This window comes from Bacillus rossius, chromosome 2 (assembly GCF_032445375.1).
Source record: "Bacillus rossius redtenbacheri isolate Brsri chromosome 2, Brsri_v3, whole genome shotgun sequence".
NCBI lineage: Eukaryota > Metazoa > Arthropoda > Insecta > Phasmatodea > Bacillidae > Bacillus > Bacillus rossius.
The window spans coordinates 80,242,634-80,257,230 of NC_086331.1; the positions used below are offsets into that span (position 1 = coordinate 80,242,634).

The window sequence follows — 14,597 nt, forward strand, 5'->3', positions numbered from 1 at the left end:
TTTTTTTCCATCCTACACCACAGGTTATCATAAAAGTGTTCTAATTTTGTCGAATTTTAAACGTAATAACAAAGGATCCAGCTACTTGCGACAGCAGGTTGACAGGCGCACACACATGTGTTGAAGGTCACGCCTGGGCGGGCAAGCCAACCAGCTGACTGGCATTAAATGTGATACCACTTATCTTCCGTTACGCTGTGACAATATTTTCTTCATTTAAAGTATTCGGTGGTAGGCTTAAAAAGATAAATGATGGGACATATTTATTGTCAAGTGTTATTCTACGCATATATCTTATGTAAAGATTATTTTCCTAAACATCTTGGAACACATTAAATAATTTAGCGTTATATTTATGGGGACTAATGCTTCTGAATACGCGGTAAATACGGACCTGACATTAAACAAGTGAACGAGATATTTGCAACGGTGTATTTATCTTGTCACGACTTGACCGGGTGCACAGTGGGAATGTACTTGCTGCATTTATTTATTACGCATTAGACGTAAATTTAGTGAGAACGGGACAGTTGTTTATTGTTTATAATGAATGCCTATTTGCAAGAAGAGAACTCTATTATTATTTAGGATGTTATGCATACATTAGTTACTTCTTAGTCTATATTTGATTTGTGAAAATGCCGCCTATTCGCAAGAACACAAGCTTTCAAGAGGATTGGCTAAGAGATGTTGAATTTTCGTCGTAGTTGCTGCCATCAAAGTTCAACAAAAATGAAGCTAGGTGTTTGTTTTGTCAGAAAACAATTTCATTAAGAACATGGGAAGACGTGCCATTACAAGCCACATGCAAGGTGAAAAGCATAAGAAAGCTGCGAGAAGTAGAAAAACTTCTGTTAACTTGGACGGGTTCGTAACTACCTAATTCAGTAAAATCTGAGCAGCCTGAAAAAGGGTTTCTTAGCTCACAATCTGCTTCATCTTCCTTGTCGAGTTCTTTACCTGTGTTAACATCGTCTGCAAATCTGGCCTGCATATCTGAAAATGATTTAACAAAAAATTTTGATGTTTCTGTGACAGTACGTAAGGAGTTACATGGTTAAATGCATTTGTTATTGATGAAAATGTAACACGTGCTAATATAATATGGTGTCTTGAGACTGTTATGTCACACAAGTCCCTACGCTGTGCAGCAAACTGTGTGTCCGTTTTTCAGTTAATGTTTCCTGATTCTGAGATAGCTAGGAAAATGCAGCTTCAGCGAACCAAGATTGGTTATGTTATTTTGGAAGGGCTCGCTCCATATTTTCATTCTGAGCTTAAAAAGGAAGTAGGTAATGGAATATTCGGAGTTGGTAGTAGGGTTTGATGAATCTCTGAACAAAGTGGCTCAGCTAGGTCAAATGGATATTGTGCAATTTTGGAAGAAAAATGAGCAACGTGTTTCAACTAGATATTTTTCTTCAGAATTTCTTAATCATGCTACTTCTGAGAAGTTGTTGGAAGCATTCACACGAGCTTTGTCAGAAATTGACTTTGCCAAGATTTCTCAGGTGTCAATGGATGGCCCAAATGTAAATATAAAGTTCCTTCGTGATCTGTCTGTCAGTTTAGCTACTAAAGATCCTGATGCCCCTCTGATTTTGGATATTGATACTTGTGGATTACACAATGTACATGGTGCTTTCAAAGCAGGAATAAAGGCAATGGAATGGGAAATTATTGAATTTTTAAGGGCTTTGTACTCATTATTCAGGGATGTTCCTGCTTGATGTGGAGATTTTATCAATTTTTCTGGTTCCAAACTTTTTCCATTAAAGTTCTGTAGTGTCCGTTGGGTCGAAAATGGAAAAGTGGTGATCAGAGTAATTCAGATACTACCCAAGGTGATTCAGTATGTTTTTGCTGTGAAAAAGGATCCCAAATTGACTCCAAAATGTAAGGGTTTCAATACTGTGGCTTCAGCTGTTAAAGATAATCTGATAATTTGTAAGCTTACATTTTTCCAGGCTCTAGCAAGTGAAGTAGAGCCTTTTTTTGACAAAATTTCAGTCAGATAGTCCAATGGCCCCATTTTTGTATGAATCACTTAAACATATACTGGGAGCTCTGATGTCAAGATTTGTCAAGGCAGAAGTAATGAATGCTGCTAGCTCTGTAACAAGTGTAGACATCTCAGAATCCAAAAATCTTGTTACTGCAAACGAGGTGAATTTGGGATTCGCTACAATGGAAGCCTTGTGAAAAATCAAGACAAAAGTAAGAGAAATTGATATCCTGAAGTTCCGTCAAGAATGTAGAACTTGTCTGCAGGTTTTATGTAAAAAACTGTTCGAGAGGTCTCCATTGAAATATGTACTTATGAAGGGTATATCATGCTTGGATCTTGAAATAGCTTTGCAGTCAAATGTTAGGGATAAGAGATTAACATCCACATTGCAGCACTTGGTACAAAAAATGTATATGACAGGGATGTAAGCTGATGTAGTTCAACACCAATTCGTGTATATTACAGGAACTGAAGTTTTTAAAGAAGAAATGAAGAATTTTTCTAGAGAGCAAGATAGATTCGATGAATTATGGGTTAGAGTTCTTTCCAGTTGTAAAAGTGAAAAAAGAACTTGAAAGGTTTGTGAAAAAAATTCTCATTCTTTCTCATGGAAATGTAAGACTTGAGAGAGGATTTTCAGTAAATAAGGAATGTATCGTAGAAAACCAAAAAGAGGAACCTTTAATAGCACAGAGGCAGATATACGATGCAGTTGTGGCACTTGGTGGTGTCAAAAATGTTACCATAACGAAACCCATGATACATGCTGCACGAAATGCAAGATCCCGTTATCAAGATTACTTAGAAAAAAGAAAAGAACAAGAAAGGGCTCAAGAATGTGCTGAAAAAGAAAAAAGAAGAATTGCAGTATAAATTAAAGAATTAGAAAAGAAAAGACAAGCACTTATCGAAAATGCAAAGAAAGAAACTGCGCTTCTAGAAGAGGAAATAAAGTCTTTAAAATATTGCAAGTAATATTTCAAAGCAAATGTTTTTAGTGTTGCTGAAAGATGTTTTGTTTATTTATTTTGTAAAATATGCATAACATCTCATGGGTAGGTTTATAAGTACTTTTATCTTCTAGTTAGACACTAGTTAAAACATTAATCCGTTTCAGAGTGATTGACTGCAATAATACATTTAGGTGAGTAAATACCTAATCTAATAAATTTTTCATTCTTAGTGAGTTTTGTATGTAGATAAAAAAACTGGGATGGAAAGATTTGTATCTTGTATCAAAGCTGATCCCTGTATCCTGATAGCATGATCCCATACATATTTATCCTGTAGCACGTGATGCTTGCTGTTTTAATTTAATATGTTGAAATATCGTGGGCATAATCAAATCTAGTGGTATAACAATGTATAATGATCGTAAGATGAATACAAGATAGATTTTCCCTTTTGTTCAACTCACGATTATTATTCATTGTTACACCACAAGTTTTGATTATGTTCAGGGTCTTTTGGCGTACTTAATTAAAACAATAAGCATCACGTGCTACGGATTCAATTTTCACACGATCAAGATCGAGAAATGGACATGAATACGCAATACAAAACAATTACCATCTATTGAAGACTTGCAGTATTAAAAAAAAAATGTGCAGATTAATTTTTAAAACTTGAAGTAGCCTAAATGCAAAATCAGAGTCGGAAAATTAAGACCAGGTTAGGGAAAACCTGGAAAAGTCAAGGAATTTCATTAGAGAATGTGTGTGGCCACCCTGCAGGTTTATACCCTGTGTTGTCTTTATAATCTTAGAGATTAAATAGAAGAAAAAAAAAACTTATCAATGGTAAGTTTTTAACAAATTTTCTATCATAACATCATAGGCAAAAACACATTTTTACTCAGTATTTTATGAAATAGAAAACCATTATGAAATTTTAGTGTATGACATACACAATTGTTGACTTTTTCCATATCACAGTTTAATTTTTTTTACCTTAGAACAACCGCAATACTTTTGATAATTTTTGTTTTCACTCTATATTCATACAAAACAGCAGCACTGGTTTGTGAAATAAGCTGTTTGTATTGAGTATTTTATGTTCTCTTCTAAGAGAGGAAATAGTGAAGTGTTTTCTGGATTCTAAAGTGAAACAAAAATGTTTGTTTATTTTAAATATCATATTGTACTGTGTATCATTATATGCTAATTTTGTTGGCATTGTGTTGAAAATCTTCTCTGTTGGGAGCTACACAACAGTAACTTAATGTCATAGCACAAATACATTTTTAAAATTAGATAGTTTGGTTAAGTAAGCATCAGTAAAATTTTATTTTTAAATTTTAATGTTAAATCACTATCTCACTCACAGTCTAAATGACAGACAGAATTTTGTTTGGAAATTTAATGTTATTCATAGCGAGACGTAAAGTTTCGGAGTTGATAAGACATTTTACCCAACCTTTGGGTTTTGGGATATTTTTTTTTGAACTAAACCATTTGGAAAATCCTGTGTGAAAATCTTACCCAGGTTTTTACTTTTAATAAATAAAAAAGCATTTTGTGAATTATCAACATTTATCATAGCTGTCATATCTGTTCACTCTCACTGTCAGGTCTCCTCACATGCCCTCACGACTTCACAGGATTTTTTCCCACTTTTTATGATAGAAAACTTTTACCATATCACTGCTAGCACAACTGTTTTAATCTATTCCCTTTCAACAAATATCAAAGTATAGGTGGTCAACTTAAATTTTTTCCATGTCATGCTTTATTTAATTTTAAATTGCTTTGTTTTAGTTAATTTTGTTTGGTTGGTTTTGTGGTTGTGGTTTTTGTTTGACATATTCTAGTAAGACTAGATGATGTTAAGTTTTCATGAAGTGTTTTGGGAATGTGAATCTTATAGTTACTATAAGATAACATTTAGCAAGTAGTACACAGAAATTTTTGCCATGTAATTGCTTAGTTGCATTAAAGCAAATATGTGTGTTTTAGTGCAGCGTGTCATAGTTTTTCATAAGCTTATGCTGAATGAATTAACGTGTGCAAGAATTCTCATCTTAAAAGCCATTGACTATGTGGAGTGCCTCGAATTTAATAAGAAATTGCAATTTTTGTGGTTGTGGATGTAAACCTAGCTACTTGTGCAGTGTGTTTGTTTATGCCTCATTTTGAATGAAGCAGCAATTTACAGCTAAGCTGTGAGGATCATGCCGGGCCATTGTTTAGGAAAATGTTTCCAGACAGTGATATAGCCAAGAAATATTATTGTTTATAAACCAAGTGAACAGCAGTGACAAAAAGGGAAGCTAAAAATTAATCAAATTTTATTCAGACTTAAATTGAAGTATAACAATTTCTGAAGGTTAAAGTAATCAGGATGATGCCAAATTTATCCTATAGTGATCATTTTCTACAATTAGGGAAAACATGTCATTGAAAGTTATTTGCTGTGTATGCCTGTTAAGGAAGGTGACCGGGACAGATATTGTGATTAGCACCCGCATGTAAATTACTTACCAGTGTTTAAGTGTATGTTTTATTTCATGTAATATATTTGTATCAATAATACAGTTTTCAAGGTTCAATAGAAACACAAAAATTATAAAATACTGTTTAAAATTCTTAAATTCTTAAATTACAATATTGAAAAATTATTTGACAAAGTACAGAAACTAAATTTACTTTTACTGTTGTATTACCTGAATCCTATAAATATTCAAGGTCCAATAAAAAGAGTGCACTCCTCTCCCTCATCTCTTGATGGCAGCTACTCCCACTCACTCCCTCACCTGCATTCCTTTATCGTCCACGGCCTCTCTGCAAGCATGCTGCGCAAACGCATTAGAAACTGAGTAATAAAGATCTCTATTAAAAACATGACTATTGATAACATAGGCAAACAAAAAACAAATACATCTAAAGCTTGTTTATTTTTGGGTGCTGAAACCGTTTCTGGTATCAGTTTTTTTTTAGTACCCACAGTTCTCTCAGAATATGACATTGATTATATTTTAAAATGGGGAACTTCGGATTTATAAAAAATAAAAACATTTACCTTAAACCATACTTTTATTTAATTAGGCAAGAATATTTAATTACCGTTAACATATAACACTTTAATACAAATATTTTAGGTGTGTATTTTTTGGTATTTCCTTTCCCTTTTGTCTGTAAAGCTTCTTATAGACCTTTTCCTCTGATGAAATTTTTTTTGTTGTTCTCAATGAAGTTGAAGCGTACAGTGACCGTTCTTCCATTAGTGGAAGCTCCAACCTGTTAGGAGAAAAAATTGATTTGAAACATCCAATAGACAAGATGTATCCCCACTTATAGTAAGGAATTACCATCAGTTTAACAGTTTCAGTTGATAATTAATAAATCAGTTACACAATAGACTTTTATTCAACATTGTTTTATATATATATACATAAATTGATTTGAACATTGGTAAATAAAATATCATTTGACAAGTACATAAGCATACACAAGAACAGAGTTTAGAACCCGATAATGGAGTTCTTCTAAAACATGCATATATAATTTGATTTATCATGTAGAAAAGCTATAAACATGAGAGAGTAATAAATATTTAAAATGCTCGCCAATATAATGGTACAAGTTGATGAGTGCGCACAAGAAAATACACGTGCAAACATTTAATAACCTTAATAAAAGTGATTTGATTACAATAGGCTTTTACTGTATGTCTTGAAATATTGAAAACCAAAATGGTGATAATGGAATGTTTATTTTAAATAATTCAGTTAGTTTAAAGGTACATTTTTTTCGTAGTGTTCACTGTCCTTTATTTAAAGTTTTCCTTTTAGTTTTTATATTGCTATTTACATAACATATGTATATGTATTAATTTTCTATTTGTAACTGTTCTGGAAACAATGTTTTTTTATTTTTTGCAAATGATACATTTAGTTGTTTAGATAACTTATACATATTAATTTTTCAAATGATAAGTATTGTAATTGTACTTGTGTTTTTTCTTTATAGAGCTTTTATTTGTGCATGAATACACAGAATGAAAATATAAAAATATTTATTTCAAAACAAACTCCAATTTGAATGTATTTGTAACTAACATAAAATGTTCACTATTTTTATAGGTTTTGACGGCAAATGGCTCGTTATATGAAGGCGTGCTCCGTACATTTTCTAGCAAATTTGAAGTAGTGCTCGAAATGGCACATCGTGTTGACCAAAGAAATCCTGGACAAATAAATGTAAACACTGTTATTGAAAAGATGATTTTTCAACCTGAATATATTATTAGTATAGAAGCTCGTAATATTGATCTTGATGATGCATTAAGAGGTAAGTAAATACACATATGTTTTTATGAACAGAAAAATATGTTAAGCTGTTCATTAGTGTATTGTCACATAAGTATTTCTTAGCAATATCGGAGATTCCATCTTCCACTTCTGTAGCAAAAAAAAATAATAAAAAGAGCTGAAGTTAGGTTAAAGAAAGGATGGATATGTACTGAAAACTTAAAATCAGTCCCAGGGTGGCCAGCCAACCGGGAAATCGGGAAATACGGGAAATAGCCAGGATTTCTTAAAAAAACCAGGAATACCGGGAATCAACCAGGAATTTTTATTAGAACCGGGAATTTTTTTATGAAGTAACGGTTGCAATAACATACGGCTGTTAAATGATCACGTTCACCACCCGTCGAAGCACGACAGCGTGCTCGTGTGCTATATTTTGTGAAAGTTAATTTGTTCATATTGCATTTAAAAACTTTTGTAGTACGTAAGAAACCGTTAACAATTCAGACTTCCATACTTATTATGTTTCTGTATTCAAAAGCAACAGCATTTTGGCTGAAAACGTTGTTGTAGGGTGGTAGTAATTTCTCGCACTGCATGTTGGTAGCACTAGTTTTGTATGTATATTTGTTTTTACTTTGCGCTCATGTTGTTGCGTCACGGTATCACGGATACTTTTCTCGAGTTTTTTTAAAAAGTTTAGTTGTGCGGGACGTTGTTTTGAATTTTTTAAACTAACATGTAATTGGCGCAGACTATCAAAATGTGAACGAGTTCGGTCACCACGTACAATGACAAATATACGGAAGAGTTTGAATGGGTGGAGAAAGATCCAAAGTGCAGGACACACGCTATTTGCAATTTGTGTAATGTTAAAATCAATATCGGTAGCATGGATGGGAAGAACAGCATTAGCCAGCCACGCAAGAGAGGCAAAACACGTGCGTTTGGTGTCAAGTAATTTTTGTGACGTGAGATTATAAATTTTTTGTTGGTGGTAGGTTTTGTTTTAAGCAAGTTCATTGATTTAATTTTTAAGCCTATAGTTAAGTTGTCTATTGTTTAACGGCAATAAAACATCATATTGTGTGTGCTTTGTGTAACAAAAATGCAAATTGTAGGCAAATATTGATAAAAACCACCCTTGAAAAAACCTGGTAAAAACCAGGAATTTTATTATCCCAGAAGAGTGGCCACCCTGAGTCCTTTCATTGTTGAAATAAAACCAAACTGGAATCAACTGAACTCTTGTTTCCAAGGATTTAATTTGTTCTTTAATCAACACTTTAGGAAATTGGTCAACCATATATTTAATGCTGTAATTTTTTTTTTCAGCTGGAACACATTATCAATTTGAGCATGCTTTGAAAACTTTTACCTAACTGGCATTTTTCAGAATATATCCATGTGTTTTGTGTAAAACAATTGTACATAAAAAAGTTTTTAATTTATCCTTATTTAAAGATGTGTTGCTTGAATTTGCCCTAATGACATAATTTATCACTTGTCTGAGATTTAATGCTAGCAAATTTTACATGAGACAAATTTTGATCAGATTCTGGAACTGAAGAGTCTTCACAAATCCAACAGTTATGCCTGAAAATAAATTTCATCAAACTTTTTTATAGAATTGAACATGTATGAGACACAAGGTAAAGCTTAGTTGATTGATTTTCAAACTGCTTTTTAACTTTTTTTGAACTAATCTTAGTGCACTGTAACAGGAATAACCACCCAGTTGAAACATATTTCAATGAAGTGCACTAGGTATGAAATACAGCCCTGCACAGTAATTTTTGTATTTACTTAATAAAGAAATGCATGCCTTTGGAAACTCCAGTCATGGTACTTATAAAACCTACTACACAGTTCTCTAATGGACCCCTCTTTTAATTTCACCATCTACAACTTAAAAATACATATTTCAATATTATGCAATTTTTGAATTTTCAGTATCATGATTGAAATCTGATTTCCATATCAGTGTTTGAGATAACTTATGGGTATAGTTTTGTATCATTAATATTGTTGCTACTATCAGTCACAAGCAAGAAGTGATGGAACTTTATTATTTCAGAAATATTTTCATCAGTTGATTTAGTTAAATACTGCTCCAGTTTTTATGGGAGCGCACACACACTCAAAGCCTATTTTTAATCCAAAAAATATTTTCCTAAATTTATGTCCCAAATGGTAACTGCAGGGTATTGTTAGATATGCTCAACAAGAAAAGTTGTAAATTATAACTCTGCATTTGTCACTGCACTTCTGTCCTCGAAACTGATGAAAATAATTACATCCTTGTTGAATTCAACTTTACTGAAACCTTATAAACTGTACTACTTACATGTTGCCTGCAGTTGTGTTCTTCTCTATGAAACTCACATATCCTGTATACATACAACACACAATGTGTAACACCATGACTGAGAGTGCTTTATTATTCTCTAAATTTTGGGGCAGCTTTGTTATCTGCTTATATTTACTAGTACCAGCATTCCTACTACATTGCACTAGAAACTGTTTCATTATTTTCGAAAACACTATTGAAACTTTCTCTTCAACACTATAAAAATTTGGCACAATTCATGGGTTAAACACAAACTACTCAGTTCCTTTGTTATTACACAATCAGAAGCTATCTGCAAACATATCATATGTCTCTTGTGTCCGATCAATGAGCTACCGAAGGCAAACAAGCACAAAAAAATTTCCAACTACTTACAAAATGAATTCGTTGAAGTTACTTGACACGTTCAAAATAAAAATTTCCCCAAAACTAATCTTCAATTGTAATTTCTGAAGATTTGTTAAAGTGGAACTGTGAGCAGACATTTTAACAATTACAGTTTATTTATAACTGTGTGCATGTCTATTGTGTTCATGTTCCTGAAAATGGTTTTGTATCCACTGTTCCTTGTACTCCAAAATAGCACTGATTTTTGTCATTTGACCTTTATAATAGTACTGAACCCAGTAAGTGCCTTTTCTTTTCAACAGGGCTAGGTGAAAAACTTCCAAAAGTTGTAAATAGCAGAAGTAACTAGATGTGGCTGAGACCGCTTATCTGACAGCAGTTTTTTTTCCAGAACCGCTGTTTGGAATCGGCGTTGATCTTTAGGGTGCTTGGAAGGAACAGTACTTTTGCTTCTAAATTACATTTATGGGATGGATCACAAAAATACCAAGTGTATGGCTTTTTTTTTTCATACATTTCAGAAAGACAAAATTTGATTTTCATTCATAGCAAATATTATCTATGATTTCTGTATTAGGTGTGTTATTTCTTTATTTCCCTTTCACAGACATCAGATGCTGCTTGGTCTCTGGTTTAATTTGTAGTTATAAAAAGGTGGTGTTTGCAATGTGTATCTATTTTAAAGTGAGGACATCCGTCAGAATGTTAAAGTTTGATTATTTTAGGAAAACATTCATTAATAGTTACATGTACTACTGGACTTAGATGGTTCTTGTAATAAAATTTTAAATCTTAACATAACTTTTAAAACATGTTTTTATTTAATTATCCATATATTTGCATTGACAACCTTGTATTTGTCTATATTTGTCTTCCCACCATAAAAGTCTAAAGACTGTTGGGGGGAATGTTACAGTTTTAAATAAATAAATAAATAAAATACAAATAATTATTGCTTTTGATTCTACTGACAGTTATTACGTTTTAATATGTTGTTAATACCACTGTATTTACCCGAATAAGCAGCATCCTCAAATAAGCCTCACACCCCTAATATTTAGTCCATAACCACACTATTTTTGTTTAGAATTAGCCTCGCACCAGACTTTTAAAAACATATCTTGCCACCATATTTAAAATTTCTATAAACATTATTCTGGACTTGTAACTATTTAAAATTTATTAATTGACTTCAAGGTTTTCTGTGAAACTAATAGCATTCCTGGTATGTACTAGTGTTGATGTCTGCTATGTATTTTTTTAAACACATTTTTATGCTCCCCGTAAGAATAGTATTAATTGTATCAGTATTTCTAGTGAAAATAATTATGTAAATAATTTATGGATTAACTGTGAATGAGCACATTTTTACCATGAAGCAAGGAGAAAAGCATCATGAATGTAAAATGGCTACCAACTGCAGCCTTTTTGTTTACTGCAGTGAAACACCAATAACATCTCAGTCTTAACTGACTGAAATCAATGCTAAGTTATAAGATTATAAATTAAATAAATTGGGAGATTGCTGAAGAAGCACACACAACAAATTCTCACCGTCCAAATAACATTTTTAATGTAATACCACTGTAACTCATAAAAAAATCATTTTTTTTTCCTTCAGTCACATATATGACTTTCTGCGACAAGGAACTTCCTTCACACAGCATAGTTTCCTATTTCCTGAGCATTTAATCATTGTAGGGTTTTAAGCAACCATAGGTAGACACAACAGTGAACTTTCTGTGATCATTGCAATGTCTTTCTCACAGAAAATACACTTGCAAACCATGTATGAGATGTTCATCGTCCATTAAGCAACAGCAGGTTAACCAACCTTGGACATTGACAGAACTTGTGCTATGCAGCAATGCCATGCTGCATTGCCTTGCTGCATTGCCTTGCTGCATTGCCTTGCTGCATTGCCTTGCTGCATTGCCAAGTTTTGAATAAGCCATGTTTATCGAACACACATTTTACGAAAAATTATGTGCTATGTATATGGATAAATACTGTATACTATTAGCAAAATATTAATAATTGCACTGACAGTTAATTTGCATAAAGCTAATGAGAAGTTAATAAACTAAAATATTAATTTTTTTTTATCAATTCTTGTTTCTACTGTTTCATACATTTTCTCATGCATTAATATCCTAAACTTGTTGTGTTAGCTGCAACTACTTTTCCACCATATAAAACTTAAGTCACTCCATAAAATTTCAAGTTTATTTATTCTTTAGAGGTTAACTGTATACACCTATCCCTCACTTGGCGCGACTTATTCGTTCCTAAAAATGCTCATGTTATTCAAAATCGCGTATTCTGAAGCTTTAGTTTCCATAAATAACAAGGCTAATTTATTTAATGTGTTCCAAAATTGTTTAGGAAAACATACTTTACGTAATATAAATGTGTTGAATAACACTCAACTATAAATATGTCACACCATTTATCTTTATATGCCTCCCATCGCACTTTCTATGTAATATATGAGACAGCGTAACAGGAGATACGTGATTATGTACTTTATCGTCAGTCGGCTATCTGACTTGCCCACCCGGGCGTGTCCTTCAACTCACGTCGCGTACCTTTCCAAACCATCCTTTATTGGAGTGAAACCGATATTACTGTCCGGATAATTACATTTTAATTTTTCAAAAATATAAGTGCTTAATCGTGTATCACCACCTTGTTCACCAATCCTGTCAGGCCAATAATTATTTTTTTATTTGCAACATTCATTTAATTACCTTTTCCACTTGAATCATCTGTTTATTTCTGTTTCAGTATCTAATGTCAAATATATTCCCACTAGTACAACCAACAGCATCAGACTTATATGAAATTTTCGTAAAAATCCTTATTTTGTACGATTGTGAGCACAGTTGACTTGCTTAAAACTAAAGTTCAACCAACATAAGCGTAGCCTTCATTAAAATCTGCCCGCCGTAATACTTCTAGTTTTGTCTCAAATACTTGAATATGATGCATTATGAGTGATCAAGCACGTACAGTTACCGGCAGCTGAATGGGTAGACGTTGCTTTTTTTTGAGTGAATTCCCTGCCACTGGCTAGACTGAGTTCACGGCCCGGTTTGTGGCCAGGCGACAACGGTAGGGCACAGCGGCATACGCGCGCACGTAAAAACAATTGGTCCTTTACACCCCATAGCCGCAATTTAACTTGCCATAGCTGATGATTATACAACAGCTGATATCATAGACTTGCGCGCGCATCTTTTCCCCTCTTGTTTGGCTAACTGTATCCCACGTCACATCTGTAGGTGTAATGAAATGGAAAGGGAGCATTGATGGAATGCATTGCTGGGAGAAATGGAGAAAACCCACCTCCTCACAGCAGCTTCCACCATGTTTCATACTTACGGTATGTCCAGGTTTGATCTTGCCAGGAATTAAACCCAAATTGACCATTAAACATTCTACCTCTGTGGTTAGCGATATCACAAGATATAATATTTGTGTAAAATTATTTTAGACTTTTCCTCCTTTTTTAGCTAAAATGTTTTTTTTTGAAGGACTATAATTTGTTTTACAATTTTGAGATGCATTATATTTAAATCAAACAAAAATTTTACTAAAGAAGAGTAAACAGACATTACAATAATTTTAGCTTAAATAGGCTGAACATTTTATATTTTTGGTCTATACGTTGGTTCAGAAAACAATTTAATTTTTTTAATGACTCAGAATCCTTTGTGTATGTCGGGGAAACATGGAAAAGTCAGGGAAATTTTTTACGGACCTTCTTTTACAACCATATTTAAATCTGTTTATTGCTGTTTATGTATGATCAGCCACTAATTTATTTGTATTCTTATAAAGCATTCTTCACATCATCCTGAAGATATGCTAAAAGCCATTCCTTCTTGTGTTGTGGGTTGCCCATCATTTGACATCACTTGACAAGTGGAATTTAAGCCTAGTTTATAGACTATCTTTCAAAAAGAATAATGCAAGATTTAAAAAAATATATAAAAATAAATATTTCATGATTATAAAATAAGTATGACTCAAGAATACAACACTAGGGATGATCAACTTCGCTAATAAAAATGTTTTCTTGTTTTTAAATACTAAGTGAACAACATACAGTGAGTGTTGAAGTTATTACAGCAAGAGATCAAAATGATTAGGTTGATGTCTGACAGTTTATTATGTTCTTGTCTCTAACCAAGGTTAGGTCACTTTCTAAACCCAAGACAAAATGAAGCACGAAGTTAGCTGGCCTGGACTTCTAATTGTGTTATATTAAAGAAGGTAGAATAAATAAGAAATAAACCTTTCTGATACAGTTATTTTAAGGTACTAGTTGGTACTACTGTTCAAGCTGGCAAGAGATTTTAATACATTAACTAGGCTTTAATTTTTAAACATTTAGAAAAAAAACTACTTGGCTTTTGGTTAAGACCATGTCCATCTTAACCTAAAAGTCAAGAAGTTTTTTAAAACTGGCCAAGCAAGCCTACCATTAACATTAAAATAGGCATTTTACAGCATGGGAAATTCAAACATTACTTCGTATAGTTTTTTTCGTAATGCATAGAATAGCAAGGCATAATAATGGTGTGGGTCGTTTTGTTATAGATTTTGCATGAATAATTTTTCATTGAATTTAGGGATGC

At 32.9% G+C, this 14,597-nt stretch overlaps 1 protein-coding gene across 3 annotated transcripts in view; it reads left to right on the plus strand.

Annotated features, from left to right (window-relative positions):
- Positions 1-14,597, plus strand: part of LOC134529402 (ataxin-2 homolog) — a 258,555-nt gene that overhangs the window by 14,236 nt on the left and 229,722 nt on the right. For all 3 annotated transcript variants that reach the window (XM_063363436.1, XM_063363435.1, XM_063363437.1), the window contains one exon: positions 7,089-7,296. In XM_063363436.1, coding sequence (XP_063219506.1) covers positions 7,089-7,296 — 208 coding nt within the window. The remainder of the gene's footprint in view (positions 1-7,088; positions 7,297-14,597) is intronic.